The 24,025-nt window shown below is 38.6% G+C and overlaps 3 protein-coding genes across 3 annotated transcripts; 2 read left to right on the forward strand and 1 right to left on the reverse strand.

Moving 5' to 3' along the window:
* The first annotated feature begins 1,039 nt into the window (after positions 1–1,039).
* LOC116246749 (AP-2 complex subunit sigma) lies at positions 1,040–5,507 on the forward strand. Its single transcript, XM_031618608.2, has 6 exons — positions 1,040–1,253; positions 1,357–1,455; positions 1,601–1,651; positions 3,172–3,345; positions 4,326–4,385; positions 5,214–5,507. Exons 1-6 carry the CDS (start codon positions 1,251–1,253, stop codon positions 5,253–5,255), a joined length of 429 nt encoding a protein of 142 aa, XP_031474468.1. The 5' UTR covers positions 1,040–1,250; the 3' UTR covers positions 5,256–5,507.
* Positions 5,508–8,761: 3,254 nt separating this feature from the next.
* On the forward strand, positions 8,762–11,414 carry LOC116248532 (WEB family protein At3g51220-like). The gene is made up of 2 exons (XM_031621379.2): positions 8,762–9,126; positions 10,737–11,414. The coding sequence occupies exons 1-2, from the start codon at positions 9,007–9,009 to the stop codon at positions 11,241–11,243; spliced, it is 627 nt and encodes a 208-aa protein (XP_031477239.1). The 5' UTR covers positions 8,762–9,006; the 3' UTR covers positions 11,244–11,414.
* A 6,064-nt stretch (positions 11,415–17,478) lies between these two features.
* On the reverse strand, positions 17,479–20,955 carry LOC116246910 (uncharacterized). The gene is made up of 3 exons (XM_031618825.2): positions 20,796–20,955; positions 18,532–18,640; positions 17,479–18,426 (listed from the first exon to the last, which is right to left on the reverse strand). The coding sequence occupies exons 1-3, from the start codon at positions 20,873–20,875 to the stop codon at positions 17,605–17,607; spliced, it is 1,011 nt and encodes a 336-aa protein (XP_031474685.1). The 5' UTR covers positions 20,876–20,955; the 3' UTR covers positions 17,479–17,604.
* Between the last annotated feature and the right edge of the window lie 3,070 nt (positions 20,956–24,025).

Consider the following 24,025-nt stretch of genomic DNA (forward strand, 5'->3'; position numbering starts at 1 on the left):
TCCTGTTGTTAGCTGTTCAATCAATTCGCCCCAAATTCGAACCAGTTCTTGGGAGAATTGGAAGGTACAAGGACTCTCGATTCATCAAGATTTATATTGGCGGTTGATTTTTCAAGACAATTGGTTGATAAAAAAATAAAAGAAAAATAACTTAATTAATGTTACGTTCTTAGAATGTTATATCATGTTAAGTGCTTAAAATATTATATCTATCTTTATCGTCGAAAGATGAATGTCCAAATGATTCATTACAAAACTAAGTAAATTCTCATATTTATCCATTTCCCCTTCCTCTTCTGCCATCCATAACCAACTTGACTCTCAACTAACCGCCAAGAAGAACATGCACGATAAAAAATAACATTTATAACATAGTACTCAGTGTATTTTCGTTCATGCGCCATAACTCAAATAACACTAAACGTATAATCCACTTTATCAATAGCTATACCAGCTATGTTATGGTCCATGAAGCTAGTGTTTCTCGCACTATGTATAAATACATGAGCAATTTTATCAATCAACAGAAGATGAAGAGCTAAAAACTTTGGCTCCATCTATACCAACATGAAATGTCAAAACAAGGGAAGGATGACAAGTTCGAAGGTGGGTCTTAGATGAGAACCGAATATTCCAGCAATCCAGTCCACGTTTCCAAACTAAGGTACCGTTTGCTCTTCTATAGTCAAAGTTCTAGAACACCATTGATTTTGGAATTTTGAAAATGAGAAAGAAAATCAACGTTTCCAAAACTTGGTTGTGTTTGCAAATGGTGAACTTAGTTTTGTGAAACGAGAGAATGAGAAGGAAAATCAACATTTCCAAAACTCGGTTGTGTTTGTCAAACAATGCATTAGTTTTCTGGGAAAAAAAAAATAGCGTTTGATGCGCATCAACGGATTGAAAGTCAGATCGTTGGGAACCTTTATTTGAAAGTTCATAAAAAGCTGTGGGGCGCTCATGCAGTTTTTTTAAAAGTATGCGATATGTTCTCAAATTACGCGGAACATTCTGAGACTTACTGAAAATTTCTACCCAACAGACGATGCGACGTTTATTCTTTTTCATCTTAGAGACATGTTTCTCTATTCTTTCCCGTCCGACAAGTGATTGTGTTCAAACCACCGTCACTGGCGACCGGCGCGGAGGATTCTGACAACGACCGGCGAACTTGAGGAACTGGGATCGTTTTCTGTTTCTTTATCGTTCCCTTTTGGAGGAGGAATTCGTTCTGCGGGGAAACCAGAAAAATGGTAAGATTTCGACATTTTTTTTTTGTTCAATTGTTACATCCCAGGAGCAAAAAAATCAGGGATCTTGAAAAAATTATGGTCTTTGCCATGACGCGATGGGCAGATCCGGTTCATTCTGCTTCAGAATAGGCAAGGGAAGACGCGCCTGGCGAAGTACTACGTGCCGTTGGAAGAATCTGAGAAACACAAGGTCGAGTATGAGGTGAGAATCCCCTTCCTCTTCTCTCTTCCCATTCCATTCGGGTCCCTCTTCATCAAGGCGTCCATTATTCGTTTTCTACTGGTTCAAGAGATTCGAAGGAAAATATCTGAATTTTGTGGGTTCACTCAAAAATGGTTTCTGGCAGGTCCATCGTCTGGTAGTCAACAGAGATCCCAAATTCACCAATTTTGTCGAGGTTGGTTCCTCCCCTTTACCTTTCATTGGTTACATCTGTATATCTTGAGATCCTCAATTTGGGTACTGCTCTTTCCAGATAGCGATTTTTGTAAGAATGATCCTCTCCCTCTCTTCCCCTTTGTGGCATGGTTGCTGTATTGAAATGTTGCCGTGCCCTGCGTTTTCGACCGTATGTTGAGTACCAATATATTTTCGTTGGGATTTCTAGGGGTCTGCTTCATGTGGAGTTTTCTTGATTCTCGTTGGACGTATAAGGTGGCCACGTGGGTAACATGCGACAAGATTAAATTGCAGTTTCATCGTTCTCTTCCATAGGAAGCAACGTTTCAGATTGTCTAGCAGTAGAGTTCCCAGCATGATGATCTAGGATTTATTATCTCTGGTAAATATTTACATATTACTGTTCAATCGGAAAAAGATTAGGTATTTTATGAACATAATGTTTATGTACAATCCAAAGAAATGCAAATAGTAGATCAGGTATTGAGTACACGGTACTAAAAATCTTGAACATTGTCTTGTCCTAGAGGTTGGTGGTAGTGATGATGGTAATATTTATCAAATACTGCAGCTTCAGGTTGTCAAATAGTTATTGCGTCATTTATGCGTTGGTCTCTTTTTCCCTCCATCAATCAGTGCAGCTTGAAAGTTGTATACTGAAATGTATATGTGCATGTGAAAAGAGAGGGACATATAAATTATGTAGACAGTAATCTTTGTTCCCATGAGAGGCTTGACACTTCCAATGGTTTTCTTTGTGCTATGTCAAGTAGAACTAAAGAACTGAAGTTTGGCGCGAACGTGTATTGTTATGAAAGTCCATAACCTTTTTCCCCTTGTGACTCGTGTCAGTACCAATGTACAGTTAATCTTGATTTGGTGCATTTGTAAATGGAATGATACATTGTCATGAGTCATAACGATTTTATTGCAAAGAACATGTTACTGTGGCGTATTTGAGTGGGTCATGTTGTGATTTAAAAGAAATAAATAATTTCTAATAACTTCTCACTGTCAAAAGAAAAACATGCTTAAAATGGAGTCATGTCTCATTTGTAAGCATGAAAGGTACATCTCTTGCTTGGACAAAACCTTTCAGTATGTTGTGGACCAATTTAGGAAGTTGTGACATACTTGGTTACTTGATGTAAAATTAGTCATTTAGTGGTAACATGTGAAATTTGACTATTTATAGAAGACAAAGCAACCTTTTTTCTGCTCTTGCATGATGTATCTGTCCACGCGCACATGAACATGTGCTTGTCTTTTCATCTTAAGCTACATCTTGGCTTTCTGATGCCATGCGTTTTATGAGGTATTGGTTACATAACGTCCATAATATAGGGTTTTTACTTTTTAGTTGACCGCCCTTGTCTCTATTGTCAAAGATCTGTATTTTCTACAAGCTAATTTTGATACTCTTGTGTCTATTGGTAATACAAAAATTTATTGACTTTCTGATAACTGGGAAAGCATGATCTCTTTATTTATTCTGATTAGTTTTTCTGGACTTTGCAGTTTCGCACACACAAGGTCATCTACAGGCGGTATGCTGGACTGTTCTTTTCAATGTGTGTTGATATCACAGATAATGAACTGGCATACTTGGAGTGCATTCATTTATTTGTTGAAATATTGGATCATTTCTTCAGCAATGTTTGTGAGCTGGATTTGGTCTTTAATTTTCACAAGGTTTGTCATATGATTTATGTTCTGTATTTTGTCCTTTTTTAATATTTTCATGCTAGTAGCATACTAATGGTGACTTCTCGGGCAGATATATACTTTTACTTTCGTTTGTGCATGTTTTCCCGTTGAGTAAGATTATCTGATTTGCATTTTTGAAATTAGTATAGGATGACACTGTATGCACATATTCATTCTTTTTCTCTGTCGGTGCACTGACAATCCCCATGGACAGATTCCAGAATCCACATGAATCTGGTTCCCATGCTACAAGATTACATGCACTAAGAACAAGCAGGGAGCTTCAACTAGCAAAGATAACAAGCACACTGGGACAAACAGAAGACAAGGGGACATCAAGAAAAATTTGAAAGTACCAGCCTTACTAGCAATCAATGCCAGAAATAGGATCGCACTCACATTCCTTTCCTACCCACAAGAAGGCTTTGACCATTTTCTGCAACCATGAGAAACAAGAATAACCAGCCTGCACACTATCTCATGACTTGGGTTCCTACATTATTGTTAGGCAGTTTTGTTAACATTAAAGAAGAATCTGGTTAGGGAACTTATGTTGTTACACTTTTTGTAGTTCTTTGCTAGTTGTAGTGGTGGAGAAATTGAATTTCTGATGTTGTAGTGTTGTTAATCATGTTAGTAAGTGACAGAAAAAAACTATCGTCAGGAAACCAAACCAGTGACATTTCTTTATTTGGCTGACTTTGAAAATTTGGCCAACCATACATTTAGTGATATCAAAGAATTTCTTGTAGACAAGTCACCAGGATATTCTCACGTCTGTCAAGATGGTCTGAAATGCATTTTCTTTATTTGTTTTTTGAAAGTGGTCAAGAAATGCCTGTCTCAAACGTCATTGTTTATGCTGCATTTGTTTTTTAGATTGTGAAGGTTATGGGGATTTATTTTTCATACCTGATCATGGCCCTTTTGCCTGCTTTCTTTTGGAAATATTGTTAATGTTTCAGGTATATCTGATACTGGATGAGTTTATCCTTGCTGGTGAATTGCAAGAGACAAGCAAAAGGGTGTGTTTTCCTCTCTCTCTCTCTCTCTCTCTCTCTCTCTCTCATACACACACACACACATGCACACACGTAGGTTCTGTATGAATATTCCTCTGCTCAAGGCTATTAGATTTCCTTTTCGTTGAGGAAAAAGCCACCTGTCGTTATTGTTGTCTCTGTTTGTTTTCATCAAAAATTGTATTGGGTGACTTGGGCCTGGATACTAATGAGAATGAATCAGTTGTTATCTATGACATTATGGCAAGTGTTTGTGGAAAGAAGTTACTACCTCAGTTCTCACTTTATCCCACCTGTACCTCCTTTTCCACAAAGAAAAAAAGTTAATTCAACTGGGAAAAGCATGCCAAATGATAAAACTAGCAAAACGTATTCGAGTTTGGGGCTTGTTTTAAACTTTATTTGATGGTCCGAGACTCCGAGTGAACACCTTCTGGCTTGGGATGGCTTTCAGGGAAAAGTGCACGAATGGAAAACTGCAAAACACAGTAGACTAGATTTCCCACCATGAAAGACCTTTTATCTGGATTTGGAAACTCTTTTCTGGGACTGTCAGAACTGGCAATTTTCATTTAACAAAACAAGATTTCTTCCTGCAATTCTTCTTAAACGTCAAATGAGGAAGGTCATGTAGGTCTGGACGCTCGTAAGGAGAAAAAAATATGTCATTACTTTAGGAAAAAAAAATCTGGATTCTGTTTGCTCATAACTTTGATATCATCTCCTGTGACCCTGTCCTCTTTTTCCCTTGGAAACAGGGAGAACTTGGCACAAACAACCATTTTCATAAAAGTTGTTCACAAATTCATTTTTCTTTCTTTCATTTTCCAGGCTATCATTGAGAGGATGGGAGAGCTGGAGAGGCAAGAGTGAGGATCTGTATTGCTTATTTCTTGACATCCTTATCCGTCCTCACACGGCTGCGAGGTGGCAAAACAGTACCAGTACTTTTCGCGACGGAGCTTGTTTCATTAGAAATTGATGCCTTTTGTGGATATAGGTTGGACAGTCTTTTTTGGGGTGGAATTGATCGATCATGTAATGGATCGTGTTTAATGGATCATGTTCATTGTATTTTTGGATGTCTTATCCTGAGACTTGTGTATGTACAAGTTTGCGATGGTCCTTGCGTCTCTAGTTACTGGGATACATGTTTCTGTTGCCACGACGGCGAAGTTTTAGTTTGTTACAGCGCCACTTATAATAATTCTATAAAGCACTTGGACTGAAAATCATGCATTCATAATTGGGAGATCCATGCGACAAAAACACATTTTTTAGTTTTTACTGATGAGTTCCTATTTTATAAGTTTCACCCATGTTGGCATTTCTTGTTTTTCCCAAGCAGATACTGTAATGCCATGACTTTCTCCATAGAACCAGCTTGGGGACGATGGGCTTAAATTGGGAATGCTGGATTTTTGTGTGCCTACGAGTCTTTCAAGCCTACCCAGTTGAAAAACTAAAGGGTTTCATGCACATAGTGAATATTGATGGAACGGGGCTGTTTGATTACGAGGAGAACTTGTCTCTGGTGCGCTTCAAAGCCGACCAGTCCACTGCAATAAAAATGGTTGGAGCCTCACACATTTGACTTGTTACCAGCTCCCGACCGCGTCACATAGACAAATAGAACAAACGAAAAGAGTGCGAACATTGGCGTTGAGAAACATTTTTTCCCTTGTATAAAAAAGGCTTTCTTATCTTATCAATAAAGAAACTTTAGTAAGAAAAGAAGGGAACTATTCCTTAAACTGAACAATATAGAATATTGAAATCGTTATAAAAAGAAATTCGACACCCGCGTTTGCTTGTCCATAGGGCAGCGGGAAACTAACCCTAGACAAGTTGTCGCTACGGTGTTCACTTTATCTATGGACGTTCAAAATTTTAACGGCAAAAACCCGCAAAACTCTGACCAGCTTAGCCCGGTGCCCTATCCTTTTCTTTTTCTTTTTCAACTAAATACCGAGTACTCCTCCCCTTGTGAAAACATGTTCTTTGTGGCCTTTACGGCGTTTGATGAGTCCCACATGCAAGGTTCATCAAACAGCGAAAATACTCGGAAGGTGCTTTCTAAGATGAACGTTGCACCTTTAGGATGTATGTTTCTATATCACGTGTTTGAACAACACCATCTTTTTTTTTTTCCCATGAAACATGATATCATCATTCATTAGAGAAGTAGCTTCTAATTCTAACAGGCAAATGCCGACTGTAATCACACCACGTTTAACACAAACATAGTGTTTTTGAAACATAGTCACCAATGCCAATGTAGTGACTTTTTCAAATTTTGGCTATCTGGTAACATCCGGAATATGATAGGACTGAATTGTGTTATATATATATATATATATATCCCTACCTCGTCAAATTATTGCATCATTTTTTTGAGGATGGGGAGGAATGTCCTCATCATTTACATAACAGCCATGAATTGACCTGCCAACCTATCTAAGCGATTTCTTAGTTTGTTGCACTAACCTCCGGTGAGCCATCAACTTCAAACTTGAAGTTGAGATCACCGTGGTTTGTCAAAATCAAGAACCTTGTCACGTCTCACATGGAGTTGCACCGAAAGTGGCTTGCGCTTCTTCTCCATCTCTTGCTTAAGAAGTCCCCAGAGTAATTAAAAATAATAACATTCATCGCGATCTATCTTAGTTAGATGAAAATTACTTTTTTCATTTCATTTATGACAAAAAGTTGCTAAGTCTTTTTTTCCACATGAAGTAAAACAACTCACAAAAAACAATTGTTGGATGAAAGAAATCTACAGTTAATTTTTACTGCCCATTTCTTTACAGCAGGCAGTCACCATGACGAGAATGGGTGCAGTGCTCGCTGACTGTGTCTGCGTCCTGGTGCACACTTACTGTGGCATTTCTTTGACCTTGAAATCGAGTGAATGAAGGTGAGTTTTTTTCCCCTTGGATAAATTTCTTCGTGTTTGATGCTGAAGCGAACTCGTCCGTGCTGTCTTTACAACACACAGGTTCACCGTGATCTGTGTTTTCCGTAATTTTACTGAATGGAAAAACAGGGTGAATTAACATTTGACCTCGTGTTTGATAGAGGAGGGATATCCTTGGCCACCCTTTTGATATATACAATTTGGATCGGATACCTGAGTGAACCAGTCTAAAAAATTTGGACATGAGGAAAAAATTAATACCCAATTGAAAATCGGATTGGATTCAGATTTAAGAAATGACATCTGATTGGATTCAAATCGAATTTAGTTTTATAGAAATATCCTTTATCAAATACTTTTAGATTTTGAAAACCAGCCAGATTGAGTTCAAAATTCGGATCTGGATTCAAACATGAATACAAAACTGGATTCAGGTTATGAAATTGGATTTCAGATTCAGATTTGGATATGTCATTTTTTTTTGTTAATATTCGAAGCTGAATTCAAATTCGGATCCGTAAATATTCGAAAAAGCATATATGATTAATGGTATATTCGGTTTGAATATGATCTATTGACATCCGCGATTGTTCTAAGGCTGATCTAAAAGGTGTTAATTGGAGACATAAATTTTTGTTATACATTGAAAATCAGTGGATCTGAAATTTGACCCGACCCATGCCAACGATTTCAAACCCAAAGCGAACTTTATAATGAGCTGCTCAAATCAGGAAAGCCAAATCAATCGAATATTGTTTGAAGGTTAAGTTTGTCGTTTTCCATAGTATTAGATGCAAATTTGATCTGTCCTCCAATATGTTTTGCTCTTCTGATCTGTTTGAGAATCCTAAATACCAGTATGGATCGAGAAGTTATGGAGCTTCTAAACATTAACCATTTACAATTCATTTTTTGTTTATTTTAACTACATACATACTCATAAAAGATCGATTCACCTCCACTCAATACAAATCGTTACATCTTGAAACGGTATCATTTTCACAGTCCCCTGGTTCTAGACATCTTTGGCCCACATATATATATATATATATAAGAGAGAGAGAGAGAGAGGTGTGTGCTAATTAATGCTAGATGATTAAAACATGTTAGTTTCTTTTTCTCTTTGATTTTTTTTCAGTCTTTCGATTTTTCTCAAAATTTTTCATTGAAGAGACCAACGACTAAGTTGATTCCTTCACTTACTAATTCTTCTCTCCTCCTTTCCTCTCCTTCTTTATATATATATATATATATATATATATATATATATATATATATATATTCTCATTCTTTTGTGAGTTTTTTTATTCAACTCTGGAACTTTGGATTTGCTTCAGAGTTAAAAAATGGAGAGAAAAAGAAGCACTATGGCTTTGCTGGTGGGGCCCCCATGAAGCCTATGCACAAATTGGGGTTCGATCGGCCAAACCTCTGGCTTCTGCTTCAATAAACAGAATGGCAAGTGAAGTGGACGCGAAGGAAATGAAAGCTAAAAATCATTGTTTTTCCACTTAAGAAACCAAACATTCCCCCTCTCCTTTCCTACCCCTCTCTCTGTCCGACCAGTAGAAAAGCAATAGCGCCTTCCTCTTCCTCCTCCGCCATGACCAATCTCCTGTAACTCCTTTCTATCATCATCGTCGTCGTTCGTCGCCGCCATCGTCATCAACGCCAGAGCAACGGAAGAAAAGGGCAGGAGGAAACAAAATGGAGAACAGCAGGGTGGAGATTGACACAAGGGCGCCCTTCCAGTCGGTGAAGGAAGCCATAGTCCTGTTCGGGGAAAGAGTCTTAGCAGGAGAGATATACGCCAACAAGATCAAAGAGGTAACAACTTATACCATAACTACTTGTACTGCTCCTCTCCCTCTCTCTCTCCATGAAACACGGACACAGGCGTGTGTGCGTGCTTATGTGTGTGAGAAATAATGCTCTACATGAAGAAATATATGCTGCTATTTCAAGTTTCATATCATGTAGAAGTGCATATTGTTTGGATGCAGACTCAGTTTCATTGTAGATGATCTTAGAATGCCATATTTACTGTTATTAATAGGTTTAATATCTAAATGTTGAGATAGAACTAACGAGTCATAATAGTGAAGGTGGTGGGAAGCTGGCTTATAAAAGCTATAAATTAGAATGTTATACACATTTTGGACCCTGGCAATATATATTCCCACATTTCATATGCAAGGAAAGGGAGCTAATTAAAAACATTGAAATTTGGGTAATTTCAATGATACTTGTACATAGACTTTATATGAGCAAACACATCCAGACAACTGCCAAATTAGGGTTTTCTTCTGTCAGATTAACCCAGGTTAAAAACTATGTTAAATTGGACAAAATGAAAGTAATACCTTGTAATACACTTTTTTCCTAGTAAAGTGAATATTAATCCAAATAAAACACGAAAATGCACAAGCTAATAGCAGCTTCTGACTCGAATTCCCACTTGGTATTTTTCTACAAGTGTAGTCTTATTGAAATATTTAGAAACTTGAGGTTGTTTCTGGTCATTAAAAGATTTTTCTCTGGAAAAGGTGGAATTGGGTCCATGTGACATGAACATAACCCTTTCAAAGATACCTTGAGTGTGGAATCTCCTTTACCTTCCTCCTCCTTTATAATATCTAAAAATGACATATAGAGACCTCTCCTTTTTTTTCCCCTCTTGAAGGGGTTCACTTCCTAATCAGCCACACCTGTCTTGTCTTTCTCAACAAGCTCAGCACTTTTCTACCGAATGGCAAATGACACATAATGTAACAAAGCTCAAAGGAAATATGCATTGAACTCACGATATCCTATCAACTTGGTGATACTTACAAGTGGCGGTCCTGGATTCATATCTGAAAGAGGCTGAGATTTGTACATCTTGAGACTCTCGCTTTCACAAATAAATAGTATATCAATTGTGAAGCAACTGCTTGTGTTTGTTGGTATTTTGTTATAGAGGAGAATTGCAGTTGATAAACTCTAAGAGGCTTAGTATAGCTAGTTAAATCCGCAATGGATAAAAGAATAACCCTTAATTCGATCATTTTAAGGGGCTTAGTATAGTTGATCGGATCCGTAATTGATAAAAAGGATGTCCCTTAATTCGATCCTCATAGGCATGAACTTCCTATACAAGCTCCAACTGGATTCGGCTAAAACAATATTAAAAATGTCAATTTCTAAAAAATAGAAAGCATAAAAAGCAATTTAAAATAAGAATTCCTAAAACATTCTAAAAAAGTACCAAAATATGAGGGAGGTAGCAGCTCATAAAACGTGAATAAAAAATCAGTATGATCACTTGGTGCGTTAGTTCTAGTGAATTTAGAACTTGTCATGTTCCTTGGAGTTGGTGACACCGAGACGAGCAAAGCTCAAGGGCGCAAAGCATTCGCAGCGCTTCGATTTCCAACAATTTCCCCCTCTTTTGTCAGGCAAAATCGAGAACAAATGAGGTCGGAAGCGGGTCTGCAAGGTTGGCGTCAATTGCAGCAGAATTGGAGCGCACGAAGGAGAAGCTGAAGGAATCGAGAGCAGAAAGCGAAGCCATGTCGGAGTGCTTGAACTCCATCATCGAGGAGCTAGAGGAAACAAAGAAGCAACTCGAGAGCCTCAAGGCCAAGGGAAAGGAAGAAGATCGCCGACAACCGGAAGAAACAGAGATCACGGACATCAAATTCGTCGAGGAAACCAAAAAGGACGTCGCGGAGATCGAACAGAGCCGGAAGGTCAGGTACGTTAGCTTCGCGGACCCGCCGTCCCTTGCTGAGGTCCTGAGCACAGACGTGGAATCCGTCCCGAGGAGGAACGCAGAAGCGGGCAACAATATGCCGTCGGAGAAGAAAAAGAAGAAGAAGAAGAAGAAGCCACTAATTCCATTGATAGGAGGTATCTTCTCCAGGAAGAAAGGCTCAGAAAGAGCTGCTTCTTCAATGAACTAGGCCAGAAGATGGCTACCAGTGCTTGATGATCATCAGTTTGTGAGTGAAGTTGGACGGAGGCAGGATTTGTGCGTAGATCTAAAGAAAAGTAATCCTGGTGTTGTTATTCTCGTAAAACCCTTAATTTTCTCATTTCCACAATGTCAATGTAATTTTTCTTGTCCTGCTTTCTGCACCGAATAGGGGACGAGGATATTTGTGAAATTTTTTATAAAATTATAGGTATTTTAGTCTTTTTTCAATTTTATACAATCTTTTTTTATCATTTTAAAAGTTTATTTATTTATTTTCATAGAACTATTTTAGTAATTGCATACTCTATGCACATTTTTTCGTAAACACGGTTGTGCATGTAACCAGTTTCATAAAATTAATTGCTATTTTGAGCCCAACAATGAGCCAAGTGTGAGTCACATGAAAACTCAGTAAACTTGTTTAATCTAATATATATATATATATATATTGTAAATTTTAAACTTAAAACCAAAGAAAGAGATCAAGTTAAATAGGGACTCAAATTAGTCAATATCGAGCCCCCGGACCTGGTCTATCAAGCCGAGCTTGATGACTTGAGCTCGAGCGTCATGTACAACTTTATATATAACCAGATTTGGAATCTGTTCAAAAAAATTTAAGACCCCAATTCAGATCCAAACATATGAAAGCTGATCAAGAGTAAAAGCATAATCTCGATTCGAATCCTAACCTTTGCATCCTTACTAGTGGCGGTTTAAGATTATCATCATCAGATGAACCCAAACCCAAGCTTAAAACCCATCTCTCTCTCTTTCTCTCTCTAAGAAAGTCGGAAGAACTAGAATGACAAGCTCCACATTTCACTCCAAGAAGCACGTTAGGGAACGTGAGAAGGTAATCGAGCATGCAGTACTTTCGACCCACCTGCTAACAATATTAAACATTTTTCTTCTTTAATAATAAGTTTTTCGGTACCTCAAATCCATAAAGGGATGATGATTATTAAGATGGGACCATGGTCAATATCATGTGCTTGCATTGGAGTCCTTAGCCAAAAAAAAAAATAAAATTTTTTAACGGCAGTCAAATGGGTAGGGCGGCACGCGATTTATTTTCCTCTCTTCTGGAAGATTCATTGCTCCAATCACCTCACCGACCACGGCATCATGGAAAAAAAATTAAAAAAAAAAATTATAATTCGACCGAAGACCCTTGAAACCCAGTTAAAAACAGGAGCTTAAATTGGAAGAGTTTTATATGTTATGGCCACAGAGCCTTGCTGGTTGGACAGGTGAGTAAGAGGTTAGTGATTTATCATTTAAAAGAAGACCTTAAGGCCTATCATTCTTTTTGTTTTCGGGATTTTGGGTTGTGTTGCGATCAGAATGAAGTATGGAACACTCCTCAATTTGAACATCGTGCTCTTACACCCATAAAAATCAAACAGGCCATGCACTAGGGATGTCAAATCGGATATCCGACCGATACGATTCAAAAAAATCAGATATAAAAAAAAAATATTCGATTACAAAATCTGATCAGATTCGGATTTAATAAATGACATCCGATCGCATTTAGATTTGGATATACATAAATATCCAATCAGATTCAGATAGGGATTTGGATCGGGTTCATTTTAAGATAAATATCTTGTATCTAATGTTATTAAATTTAAAAAATTGAGTTCAAAATTCCCATTTGAATTTGGATATAAATATAAAAATCAGATTCTGAATTCGGATTTGACTTTTCTTTATTCAAATTCGACTCCGAATATATAAGTATCCGAAAAAGTGAATATCAACACGAATATTTCCGATCTAAATCTGATCCATTGACATCCCTACTTGCCACCAGTTTGCTACTTGACCAGCATGTTAGTGAACATAATGCTCTTACTATTGACCACCGAAAAGAATGTATCTTGTAAAACGACAAAAATACTTTTAGATTAGACATTGGCATCGCGGCTTTCTATGTTAACTACATAACACGGAAAGCATTCTAAGATCAAAATAGATTATTGGAATACAGAAACGCTATGTTAACTGGGACTTGAACTGTTCTTTAATTTCCTTACTTTACATCTTCCAAATCTGAACTTGCTACTGACCCTACTCTTACTGGCCACATGCTAAGCAAGAAGGCCTTGATAGACTGATTTCTTGTCCCCTAACCAGATTATGTGTCGGGGCATCGAATGCACTGAAAGAGTTTGGAGCTTACTATAATATTCATCACAAAAATAGTTAAAAACGAAACGTAAGTAGAAAAAGTCGCATTTTAGATATTAGAAAATTCGTGCCTGACATAGCATAACATAGATGGTAGGAGGGGTTGAGCTACGAGGAGACCAGATTAAAGTTTTTAAATTTTGATTAGGTTCAAAATATCAATTTTCAAAATTTTTATATAAAACAAGTGAAATTTTTTAAAATTTATATGTAATTAAAAAAAAATTAAGGTGGGGTTAGGGTCCATGCGGACCCTACCTTGGTTCCACTGCTGAATTGAAGGCCGTGGCCTACCAATTACAACTAATGTGCTAATTACTCCGGACCATCCCTGATTGCACCCTTTGGGTTTGCTTTCAGAATTTTCTTAATTTTTTTTTGCTCAAATTATTGATATGCATATATATGATGCATTTCTTTATCCTCCAGCCGGAATTACGTTATTTTTCGATTTTTGAAGTTAAGAAAAAAATTAAAACATTTTAAATAGATTTAAATAATAAAAATCCACACAAAAGTGTGAACGTATGTCAGCGTTAGGGATATATAAATATAATCTTCCGGCGTAGTCCATATGCGGCACGGATAGCCAAGTGAACGGATGAAATTGTTGGGTGACTCCCATGGGAGGTGACCTACCTCTATCTATAATGGAGGAGATAAACCCGCTGTCTCACTATTATATGCTTTAAGAACTACGGGCTGTTTCTTGATGTGCAAGTAGACATTCCCAACAACATGCTGATTGAAGTGTTTGAATCCACGACTTTTTTTTTTTTTTTTTTTTAATGTCAGTGGAACGACAGAACCAAAATTTTTTGTCAAATTAAAGTTTATAAATTTTGATATAAGTCAAAATATCAATTTTCAAAAATTTTATATAAAACAAGTGAAATTTTTTAAAATTTAAATATAAACTTAATATTTTTTTTTAAAGGTGGGGCCGGGCCCCCCTGTGAACCCTACCTTGTCTCTGCCTTTGACGCAGACAACAATTTTCATTTTCAAGGGGCGCAATGCAACTGAATGGTAGTGGTAAGTCGACCCATAATGAAAAGGTTTGAGGTTCAAATCTTGTAGTTGCTATCATACGCTAGTATATTACAACGATAAAGGCGATACTCGATGCACCCTGCTAAAATCTTGATGGATTACCAGTACGCCGGCTGGAGTTTAACACTAAGACAGTTTCTCCTTAAATAAACATCAAGAAAAAGTCAGTGCTTAAGTGGTGCGACTTTTTGTCCTAGGGATACATATCTCTCTCCCGCTATGTGCACCCTACGGATAGTCATGTGGCTGGTTAAACAGGGGCTGAGAGATGGGCTTGTCTTGTGTTCTATTCTTCTGGGCGCTTTTGCGATACAATTTTCATGTATATTTTTTATCCGAATGTCTTTCAATATGCATTTTCCCACTGTAGAGCGAACAATCATGAATCAATCAGCTGCGCTTTGATGGAGAAATAAATCGATTATATTAGTGAAAGTCCACTTGCGTTATTTCTCACAAGAAATAATGACACTGCATGTTTTCTTACGTCGCTGGATCGTCTTTTAAATTCGTTGCGATAATTTTAAAACTGCTTGCAATTATATATATTCGCTTCAAGAAGGTCGGCAACTCACTCTCAATCATGGAGATTATATATATATCTTAGTAAACGGAAAATCATAGCAATGTGGGGACACACAGACGGTTAACAGGAGAAATCGGTTAGTAGTAGTTTTTTTTTTTTTCTTCTTTCTCATTTGAATTTAAAAAGGGCCGGTAACGAGAGAAGGGGGAGGAATAAAAAAGGAAGGCCATGCACATGTGCCCATGTGAAAAAGCAAGCCTCTCCCCTTCACATCCGTATATAAATTGTTGCCTAAACCAGAGGAGAAGAGAATCAGGAAAGAGAATGGATTACAGAGACGAAAGATCAGGGGAGGGGGAGAAGAGAAAAAGAGAGAAGAGGAGCAGGAAAAGAGGTTTGAAGGGCAGCCTCTGCATGCCCAGCCTCAAGGGCAGAGATGCTTCGCCAGTTTCACTCCTGGAGAGGCTCAGGGAGCTCATGTTCAGGTTCATCATGATCTCCGCCATTTCCAAGGGCAGTACGACCGAGACCAGGACCCGCCGCCCCGGCGACGGGGCTGTGCGGAGGCGCTGCCATCCGGACACCCACCACAGCGAGGCCATTGCAGACTGCATTGAGTTCTTCAAGAAGTCGGCGACATCCCCGGCAGAGAAGGAGGAGGCGGCCGGTGCCGGTGACGGCGATGATAATGCAGACTAGCGGCGGGTTGTGAATTACGTTGTTCATTGATGGTCGTCATGTTAATATGATATGCTTCTAGTTTGTAACGTTGGAATCAAGGTCCGTATAAAACTGCGGTTACCTCTCTCTCTCTCTCCAGGAATGGAACTCTATGTAGAGGAACATGTGACGAAGATAAGAGCTTGCTATTTTATATTACAATGTATAACATGTGACTTTCGATGAATGAGCTTGTAATATATGTATGAAATATGAGTAGAGCGAGTCTATTGGTCTCTTCAGTCACATTTTTTTATAAGAATTGAGACGTTTTCTTATGTTTAATAAGCTCTAAAGCTATGAACAACAATGTCAAATCATTTTAATTCTTAAATATGAAATATGAGATAAAAAGTAAGGATGGCTATTAAATATTAGCTAGATAAATGAAAATGCCATTTTCATACAAATGTTCCGGTCATGAATATATAAATAATATATATACTTATTTAATTTTTTAGGTAATTCTTTTTACATGTAGTAGCTATCTGGGTCGAATGTGTCTTTCTTTCGATTAATTTTTCTGTGAGTAACTCCAACTATGGAACGTAACCGTCTCAGCTTTCCAATGGCCAACACCTGACGTGCTTTGATGTTCTTCGTGTTATGTGAAAAGAGACATTGAAACGAATGTCTCCAGCTGTATGAGAGCTTCGGGCTCCAAAAATCTTTCTTAATTTTGTTTTGCAATTCAGGATAACTAGATTATATATATATATATATATAAGAAAATCGGCCCTAGGTTCCACTTTATGAAAATGAATTTGTGTAAGGAGATGCTTGGTAAGAGGCGTCCTTTGAAATTTAGTGTTACATAATTGTGGAAAAGTGAACGCCTCCATTTCTTTTAGAAAGCAGTGAAATACTAATGGGTAGTTTTGTATAAATGACACTCCTTGGGTGTCTCATGAATATGGGAAGATGTATATTTGGGTGTCCCATGAATATACTCTAATGGTTGGGGAGATTTATGAAAAAGTAGAACTAGTGTTACATGAACCTGTTCAATATACGAGTAGATTCATGGGACATTCATAGAGTATTTTTATTGTCAAACAATTCTTAATGAGCCGGTTGGGAACAGTAACATTATGTTACTGTTGTCATCGAACCTAAAAATTGGTTAGATTCATTGGGCACTTTAAACAAGTGTTTTATAAATTTTCCCACTTTCTGGTGCAGATGCATATTAGTAAACAACACTTAAGGAATTGTTTGGCATTGTTACTATTAGTATCTCATGAATTTGCCGAAAACATGAAGTATATCGGCAAAACATGAGGCATATTCATTTAATGTTGTAATAAATGTCTCATGAATCTACTTCAATTTTGGATTCATGAAATAGTAACATCTTGTTCCTCTTGCCAAATATCTTCTAGATGTATAGGTTCGATTCATTCTTCAACTAAAAGAGTCCATTAACAAATTTTACTGCCTCTCCAGTAAGTGCTAAGTCCAATTTATCCATTCGGACTTGTCTAATATACAATTTGAGTAAGTTTGTCAGCACGCTTATTATTATAATTATTGTCATCTATTCTTAGCATTACTTGAAAGGAAAGAACTCTTCTCAAACCGGATCTTTATGCTTTATTGCCCAAAGAAAGAAAAAACATGACCAATTTGATGGGTTTCGAAAGAAACCAAATCCAGAGTCGGATTAGTATATATATGCGCGCCATGAGTTAAGTCCCATTTTAATTAAGATGAAAATTTACTCATATGGATGAAAATACTTAGATACATAAAGCAAATGTGTAAGTCAAATACATAAAACATAGGTGAACATGAGAGAGAGAGAGAGAGATGGTAGCAGAAACCGTTTTAGAGAGAGTGAAATGGAGCGGGCTCAGTTCCCCTTGCCGCCCAAGGCTGACAAGGTGACCAACTTCACAGTTTTGAGGAAGTCATACTTGAACTCATGGCTCCCATGAAAGTGGTCCGCAGGCACCAACTTGGTGTAGAAGTAGAAGGCACAAGAGGCAGCCATGGGCCCAACCCAGAAGACCCAGTGGTCCTCCCATAAGTGGCCCCCCCTCACCACGGCAGGGCCCAAGCACCTCGCCGGGTTCATCCCGGCTCCGGCGTAGCCCTTGTGACCGGTCACCGTCGACGACACGAACGCCATCAGGCCGACGACCAGGCCGATGGCCGCGCACACTTGTTGCCTCCCCAGTGCCCTTGCCTGTTTGATGTCAAACGCCATCCATATGGACGCAAACAGGAGAATGAAGGTGCAGAACAGTTCCAGCCAGAATGCCGTCTCGGTTTCTACTCCAAGTCGTATCGGAACCCCTTCTCGTCCCGGGGCGATCACGCTGATGGTGCAGCCACCGAGGGAGAAGATGGCTTGAACGGCTTCGGAGACTACGGCCTTGAGAGCGAGTGCGCCGAGGATGCCTCCGGTGCATTGGGCTGCCATGTAGATCGCGGCATGTCCGGGCGAGATGAGGCCGATGAGCGCCGCCGAGAGGGTGATGGCGGGATTGATGTGGCCGCCGGAGATTGGGGAGACGGCAAGGAGTATGACGGTGACGGCGAGGAACACCAGGAGGGCGGCGAGGAGGTTCGGCTCCTTGACTCCGGAGCCATAAGAGGAGATGGTGATGGTGCCGAGAGCGAAGACCAGGACGGCCGTGCCAATGAGCTCGCCCACTGAGGCCCTCCAAACCTGCCATAGTCCAACAGACTGTTGTAAATTTGTCCCTTTTGTCTCAAGACACTTGTGATCTGTGATCTCTACCAAGTGAGGAAGTCAGAAACAAGTTGATCTTACCTGCAAATTGATCAGATCAGGAAGGCCTAGCCTTTTGCAGATCAGCTGAGAGGTGGTCAGGTTACTAAACTTCTCTTGCTCCCCTTGCTTTTCTCCCTGTACGTTTATCCTGCATGGTTCCACACAATCCAATAAATTTTCCTAACAATTACCATTTGTTAGCATTGTTTGGCCAATGGAACAGTAACATTAACAAATTGTTACTGTTTCATTAGTCAAACGACCTTTAAAATCCGCCATGCCTTAGCAGCAAATTAAATGTGGCTCAGAGTTGCCTTGATTGTGATGGCCCATTGCATGGAGGCGGGACCAGAACTCGTTGCACCACAGAGCATTGACATACAGGGGCGAAGCCAAGGGGGAGGGCCCACATAGTCTCTAACCCCATCTTAATCTTTTTTTTTTGTAAATTTAAAAAAAAATTACTCGTCTTATAAAAATTTTGAAAAAATAATATTTTAGCTTGTGTCAAAATTTAGAAACTTTAATTTGACCTCCTCATGAAAAATATCTAACTCTACCTCTATAAGTAGTAGTGTACAATCAAGCCACTCCTCCAGGTCCTCCCTGCCTGACATGGTGCTTCCACTGGCCTTGGGTGGTGCAGAGATGGAGCTCTGCTGATCGCGACGACAGATCGCTAGACCCGACTTGACTCGGCTTTTCCTCATTTAAAACTTATGTGCATATGTGTATGTATCGTACCTCCACTAGCCTTGTCAATGGATCGACTTGGTGCAGTCTTACTTGATTTAAAGCTTCCATTTATGCGCGTGTGTACCTTACCTAGTTAAAATTAAATTTCTAGCTCTGTCATTGGCATGCCCATATAAGTGCGTCTGCATCTTATATAATTGCTTTGTTTGGACAATAAATGTACAGGCTGGTGCTGTGCTAGCTTGAGGTTAACTAGACTTGAAAACATTGTCGGCCGGCCGCTGCTTCATTAAAGTTACGGGAAAGAAACCAAAGAAAAGAAAGAGCTCCCGAAGCATTTTTACTTGGAATTTCAACTTTGTAAGAGTCTCTCACACACACCCAAGAAAGTGGCTAAGAATTGTTCCCCGGGATGGATAGGGTTACAAGTGGATCCAATGCTTGATCCTTTAAATCGAGCAAACATGATAAATGCCCCTCTGTCTCAAGTCTGACCTCATTCCCATCCCTTGCAAAGTTGGTGAAAACTTTAATGGCCGCACTCTCTACCGTGGGGCTTTTCTCGTTTAAGATCTCAGACTTAAGACCTTCAAGCTAAGAGTTCGATAGCCGCTGCTGGAAATGGTAGTAGTAAGAATGCTGATGTCCCCTCAACCCACTAAGTACACTTAACTCCAGCCATATAGGCTAGTGTGGGCCGTTGCCCACACCAGCTTCTCAATTTTCTTTCATTTTTACATTAAAATCGTTTAATATTTATTTTGTTATACATATAAGTGCCCCTTCATGTATAAAAACCTGTGCATCAGTTTCCTTTTAAAAAATTTTTCTGGTTCCGCCACTGTTTAAGTGGCTGTTTAGTAACAGTAGCACACAATTATTGTTGTCTCATGAATCTACTTCAAAATTTGTCTAATTTTTTGAGACAAATTTATAAAATAGTAACACATACAATATGTTAGTATTGTCAAACGGCTCCTCTACTTCCAACCACCATACACAACTCTTCTAGCCATATCTAACATTGAACACACAGGCCCCAGGTTCAACGCCTTCTCACACAATACCTGGTGAGATGCCGGCATCTAATCAGTCATTTCTGTGCAGTTATAAGTATTTATGGCAAGAATTCTAGCTGGCTAGGCCATTATGCTATCCCTTTTTTTTTCAATAGGGAAGTGGTAGAAGCTTTAACATCAAAAGGAAGCCATGGCTCATGTTATTTAGGAAGTTTTTGCAAAAGACCACACAGCAAAACATACTGTCATTTCAACTTCGAGAGATAGAGAGAGAAAGAGAGAGAGAGAGAGAGAGAGACATTTTTCTTTTGAAATCTACATTCTCGAACTACGTTCTGGATGACCTCTACCAAATTATACCCACAAATGCACAGGTAACAGCAAAAAGGTTATATGTTTCTACTTAGATTTCTTCTAACCAGGAATGCAGACAGTTTTTGTTACTGATATAAGCCAACAAGCCGAAACCAACCACATATACGAAAACACATACAGACAAGCCACAATTTTCACAAAGCACTCTCTCTCTCTCTCTCTCTCTCTCTCTATATATATATATATATATATATATATATAGTGATGAATTACCTTGGAGTTGAGGCAAAAGGCTGGATTCTGTTGGATGATGAGTGCATGGCTTCTTCATCGTAGTACAGGACTCCCGCCATTTCAGGCAAGGGGAAGACAGGCCTGGAGTATTTCTTTCTCTGGCCAAGGAGGAGTCGCCGGAGAGAGAGAGTGCGCGGGCAACAAGCCCTTTGCATGCATTTATACGGGTAGCTGGCTAACTCAACTAACCCCTGTATCTTTATCATTTCCCCCTTAAATTGACACCCTCTAACTCCATGAAATTCCACTGTAGGCTTCAACAATTTCTAATGCTCACCACTATTTCATAATGTTTTTAGTTGAAACTTGTTAGAAACATTCCTTTTTTCTTCTGATTCACCGTCGAGAGATGCAACTTCAGTATTAAACTCTTAACCTTCTTCAATTAGTTGTATCCAGATTTCACAGCAAAATCCAAGATCCAGGTGTAGGATTTGGGTCCAGCATGGAGCTGAGGAAGGATCTGATCCATTTACATCCATACGAACCAAGACAGCTAGCTCGACGAGTTTTTTGAAAATTGTCCGCTTGTCTTGAAATTTTGAACAAATTCAATCGCTTAAACGAAAAAAAAAAGTGGCCTTAATATCTTTCAACTGCCCCATCGACCCTTTAAACAAGATCACGGAATTCAGATCCAGATTTGGTGGCCGCGTTTGGATCGAAAGGCACCCGATCGGACACGATGGATCCACTCAGGAGTGCTCACTTTTATGAGCAGTCACTTTTATGTCGAAGGCATGTTTGGCATGATGGGGACTGGGTGGCATGTGTGACGAAGATCCCGAACTCACACACGATAAGCAGTAAAGCCGCATTTAAAATTCATGAAATTGGTCGTGTTATTTGCGACCACCAAACGCTCGCTTAGACAACTGTTCATCAGTATCTATCTACAAAAAGTTGGTACAGCTCATGTAATGCGTGAAATGAGTCAAATCTGCGTATCAAATCTACTGAAAACCAAGTGTCTGTCATGAATTCGTTAAATGCATGCAGTAGCGAACATCATGATATTTTAAAAAGATCGCCTTATTCTTATCACGAGTTTCAAAAGAAACGATGAAAACTCTTCCGTTTGTGCAATAATAATACGTTGCTATTGTTTTCATCTTAAAATTGGGGTGGATTTATATAATGCTGCAATGCAATGCATGAATCTACTCCAAACATTGATGTTATTCTGTAACCACCTGTTACTTTAGCCAAACACCTTTGAAATGCTTCGAAAGTTGCACAAACTTATTATTATTATGAAGCAAATTGCTGAATGAGGAGTTCGTATCTGTGCAAACTTAATATTAAAAGGGTGCAATTTTTTTTATTTCCAATATAACTGTATTGCCTAATAAAGGTTTAAGATACTCGGGAAAAGGGGATAAAGTTTAGGATGTGAACAAGGTTAAACACAATCAATCATTTGTTTGGTTGATTAATTAAGTAGAAGGAAAAAAAAAAAGGGAGGTCAAAAACTTGTTCTATTGCAAAGGGGGGAAAGAAAAGGAAGAAAATTGAAAAGATGCTCTAATACAAATCCGATTGGAAAGTAAAGTAAAGATATATCGGTTTATACCATATATGCCATTTTTTTTCTCTTTGTGCATGCTTGAACAAGGTTTTACGTGATATTAGTATCTTTTTCGATCCAGAGTAGCCTTTAACCACCGTAAACCATTCACTATGCCTCCTTTCCCATTTCCATAGTCAGGTATTATTGTAAAGTAATATAAATTCTGTTATTTTATTTCCTTTATGTAATCCAAACAAATATAATTTTAATAATTCCTTCATTTTTATCCGAATAGGCTTCATACTCACCTATTTCATTTCTTTTTATTTTCTTTTGTCCTTCCTCCCTTTGTTTTCATATTCTTTCCACCCCTCCCTTTCCTTCCCTATCCCTACATCCAAACAAAGGATTAAGGCCGCCAACTACTTTTTCCAGCTTATTATTGTTTGGGGTTTCTGCACAAAGCACGCATTGATAAAGTGTAAGTGTAGGGACAAGGTCAATTGAGATGGCATTTATTTGATAGATTGGCAAATTGGAGATTGGATCCTATCCACACTCATTAAAGCTGGTCCAAGAATCAGATGGGCTTTTTTACTTTCACCAGCTACTTGGACTTTAGAGGAAGTTCTTCATAAATACATAATAATTTGGACACAGATCAGGTCGGGCACAACCCAAATCCAAAACCGTACCAGACCCTACTAAATTTAGACTGCTTACTTTCTATGTTTCTAATAAGAAATTAACGGCGCTTTCACAATAGTCGACCTAATAGCTAGGCCCACCAATCTGTCGTAAGGCTGGGCGTCGGGTCAAGTACCTATGGGTGTACTATACCTAACTCAGGCCTAAAAAAAAGGCAATGGGTAGGCCTAATTTGGCCCAATAATTTTTTTTAATATACATTTTATTGATTTATATATATTATTATAATATTTTTTACAATTAATTATATTTATCTATTATTTTATATTAAAATATGTATTTTTATTTAATGCCCAAGCTTAATCCGTTGTATAAAAAAAGGGTATCATTTTTTTTTTCCGTCTTTCCCGTATAAAGTTTGAACGAATGCAAGCTTAAAAAATGGCCACATTGTTCAGACTTAGATTTGAATGGGATTTAGGATTTACCAAACTCGGCATCAAATCTGGACGGGCAATGGGATTCTCATTTTACTTTTTTTTTATTAACTAAATTTGGATGCTACTATTTACATAAGTTAATTAGATTTTGATGGGTATCAAACTCAAATTTTATATTCAATTAAGTAACTGCATATCCAAATCCAATTAGTGTTCAAATGCTGATGTTTTTATAAGCTCGGATGTTAATGGATCAAGACCAAATCCATAAAAACTGAAACAAAAAATAGTTTTCCGTTTTCAAACTTTTTCATTTTCTCCTCGAGGTGAATTGATAGGTGGAGCTGCGAGGTGCCGAGGGCGGTGGTTAAAGGGGAAGGAGACGTAAGAACGAACTGCCGCCGGCCATGGCTGCCGGGTCAACCTCAGTGGAGAACGCAAGAGTCAATGCAGCCCGCCATTTGTCTCTCTCACCTTTAGACGTGCACTCGTGATCATGAAAGTCCAAGCGAGAACAGGACACTCTAGTTTCTGGAACAACCTGGAGTGTGTTTGATTGCCACATGATGGTGGATCTTCGGTGTTCCAAGTGAGGTTTCCGTCAGAATTTC

Source organism: Nymphaea colorata, chromosome 2 (genome assembly GCF_008831285.2).
Source record: "Nymphaea colorata isolate Beijing-Zhang1983 chromosome 2, ASM883128v2, whole genome shotgun sequence".
In the NCBI taxonomy this organism is placed as follows: Eukaryota; Viridiplantae; Streptophyta; class Magnoliopsida; order Nymphaeales; family Nymphaeaceae; genus Nymphaea; species Nymphaea colorata.

Coding starts and splice junctions, on each gene's coding strand:
- LOC116246910 (XM_031618825.2), bottom strand. CDS start 20,875: ATGGCGGGAGTCCTGTACTACGATGAAGAAGCCATGCACTCATCATCC. Junction 18,641..20,795: donor CCTTTTGCCTCAACTCCAAG/GTAATTCATCAC, acceptor GGAACCATGCAG/GATAAACGTACAGGGAGAAA. Junction 18,427..18,531: donor CTGATCTGATCAATTTGCAG/GTAAGATCAACT, acceptor GGACTATGGCAG/GTTTGGAGGGCCTCAGTGGG.
- LOC116246749 (XM_031618608.2), top strand. Junction 1,456..1,600: donor AACACAAGGTCGAGTATGAG/GTGAGAATCCCC, acceptor GGTTTCTGGCAG/GTCCATCGTCTGGTAGTCAA. Junction 1,652..3,171: donor AATTCACCAATTTTGTCGAG/GTTGGTTCCTCC, acceptor TGGACTTTGCAG/TTTCGCACACACAAGGTCAT.
- LOC116248532 (XM_031621379.2), top strand. CDS start 9,007: ATGGAGAACAGCAGGGTGGAGATTGACACAAGGGCGCCCTTCCAGTCG. Junction 9,127..10,736: donor ACGCCAACAAGATCAAAGAG/GTAACAACTTAT, acceptor CTCTTTTGTCAG/GCAAAATCGAGAACAAATGA.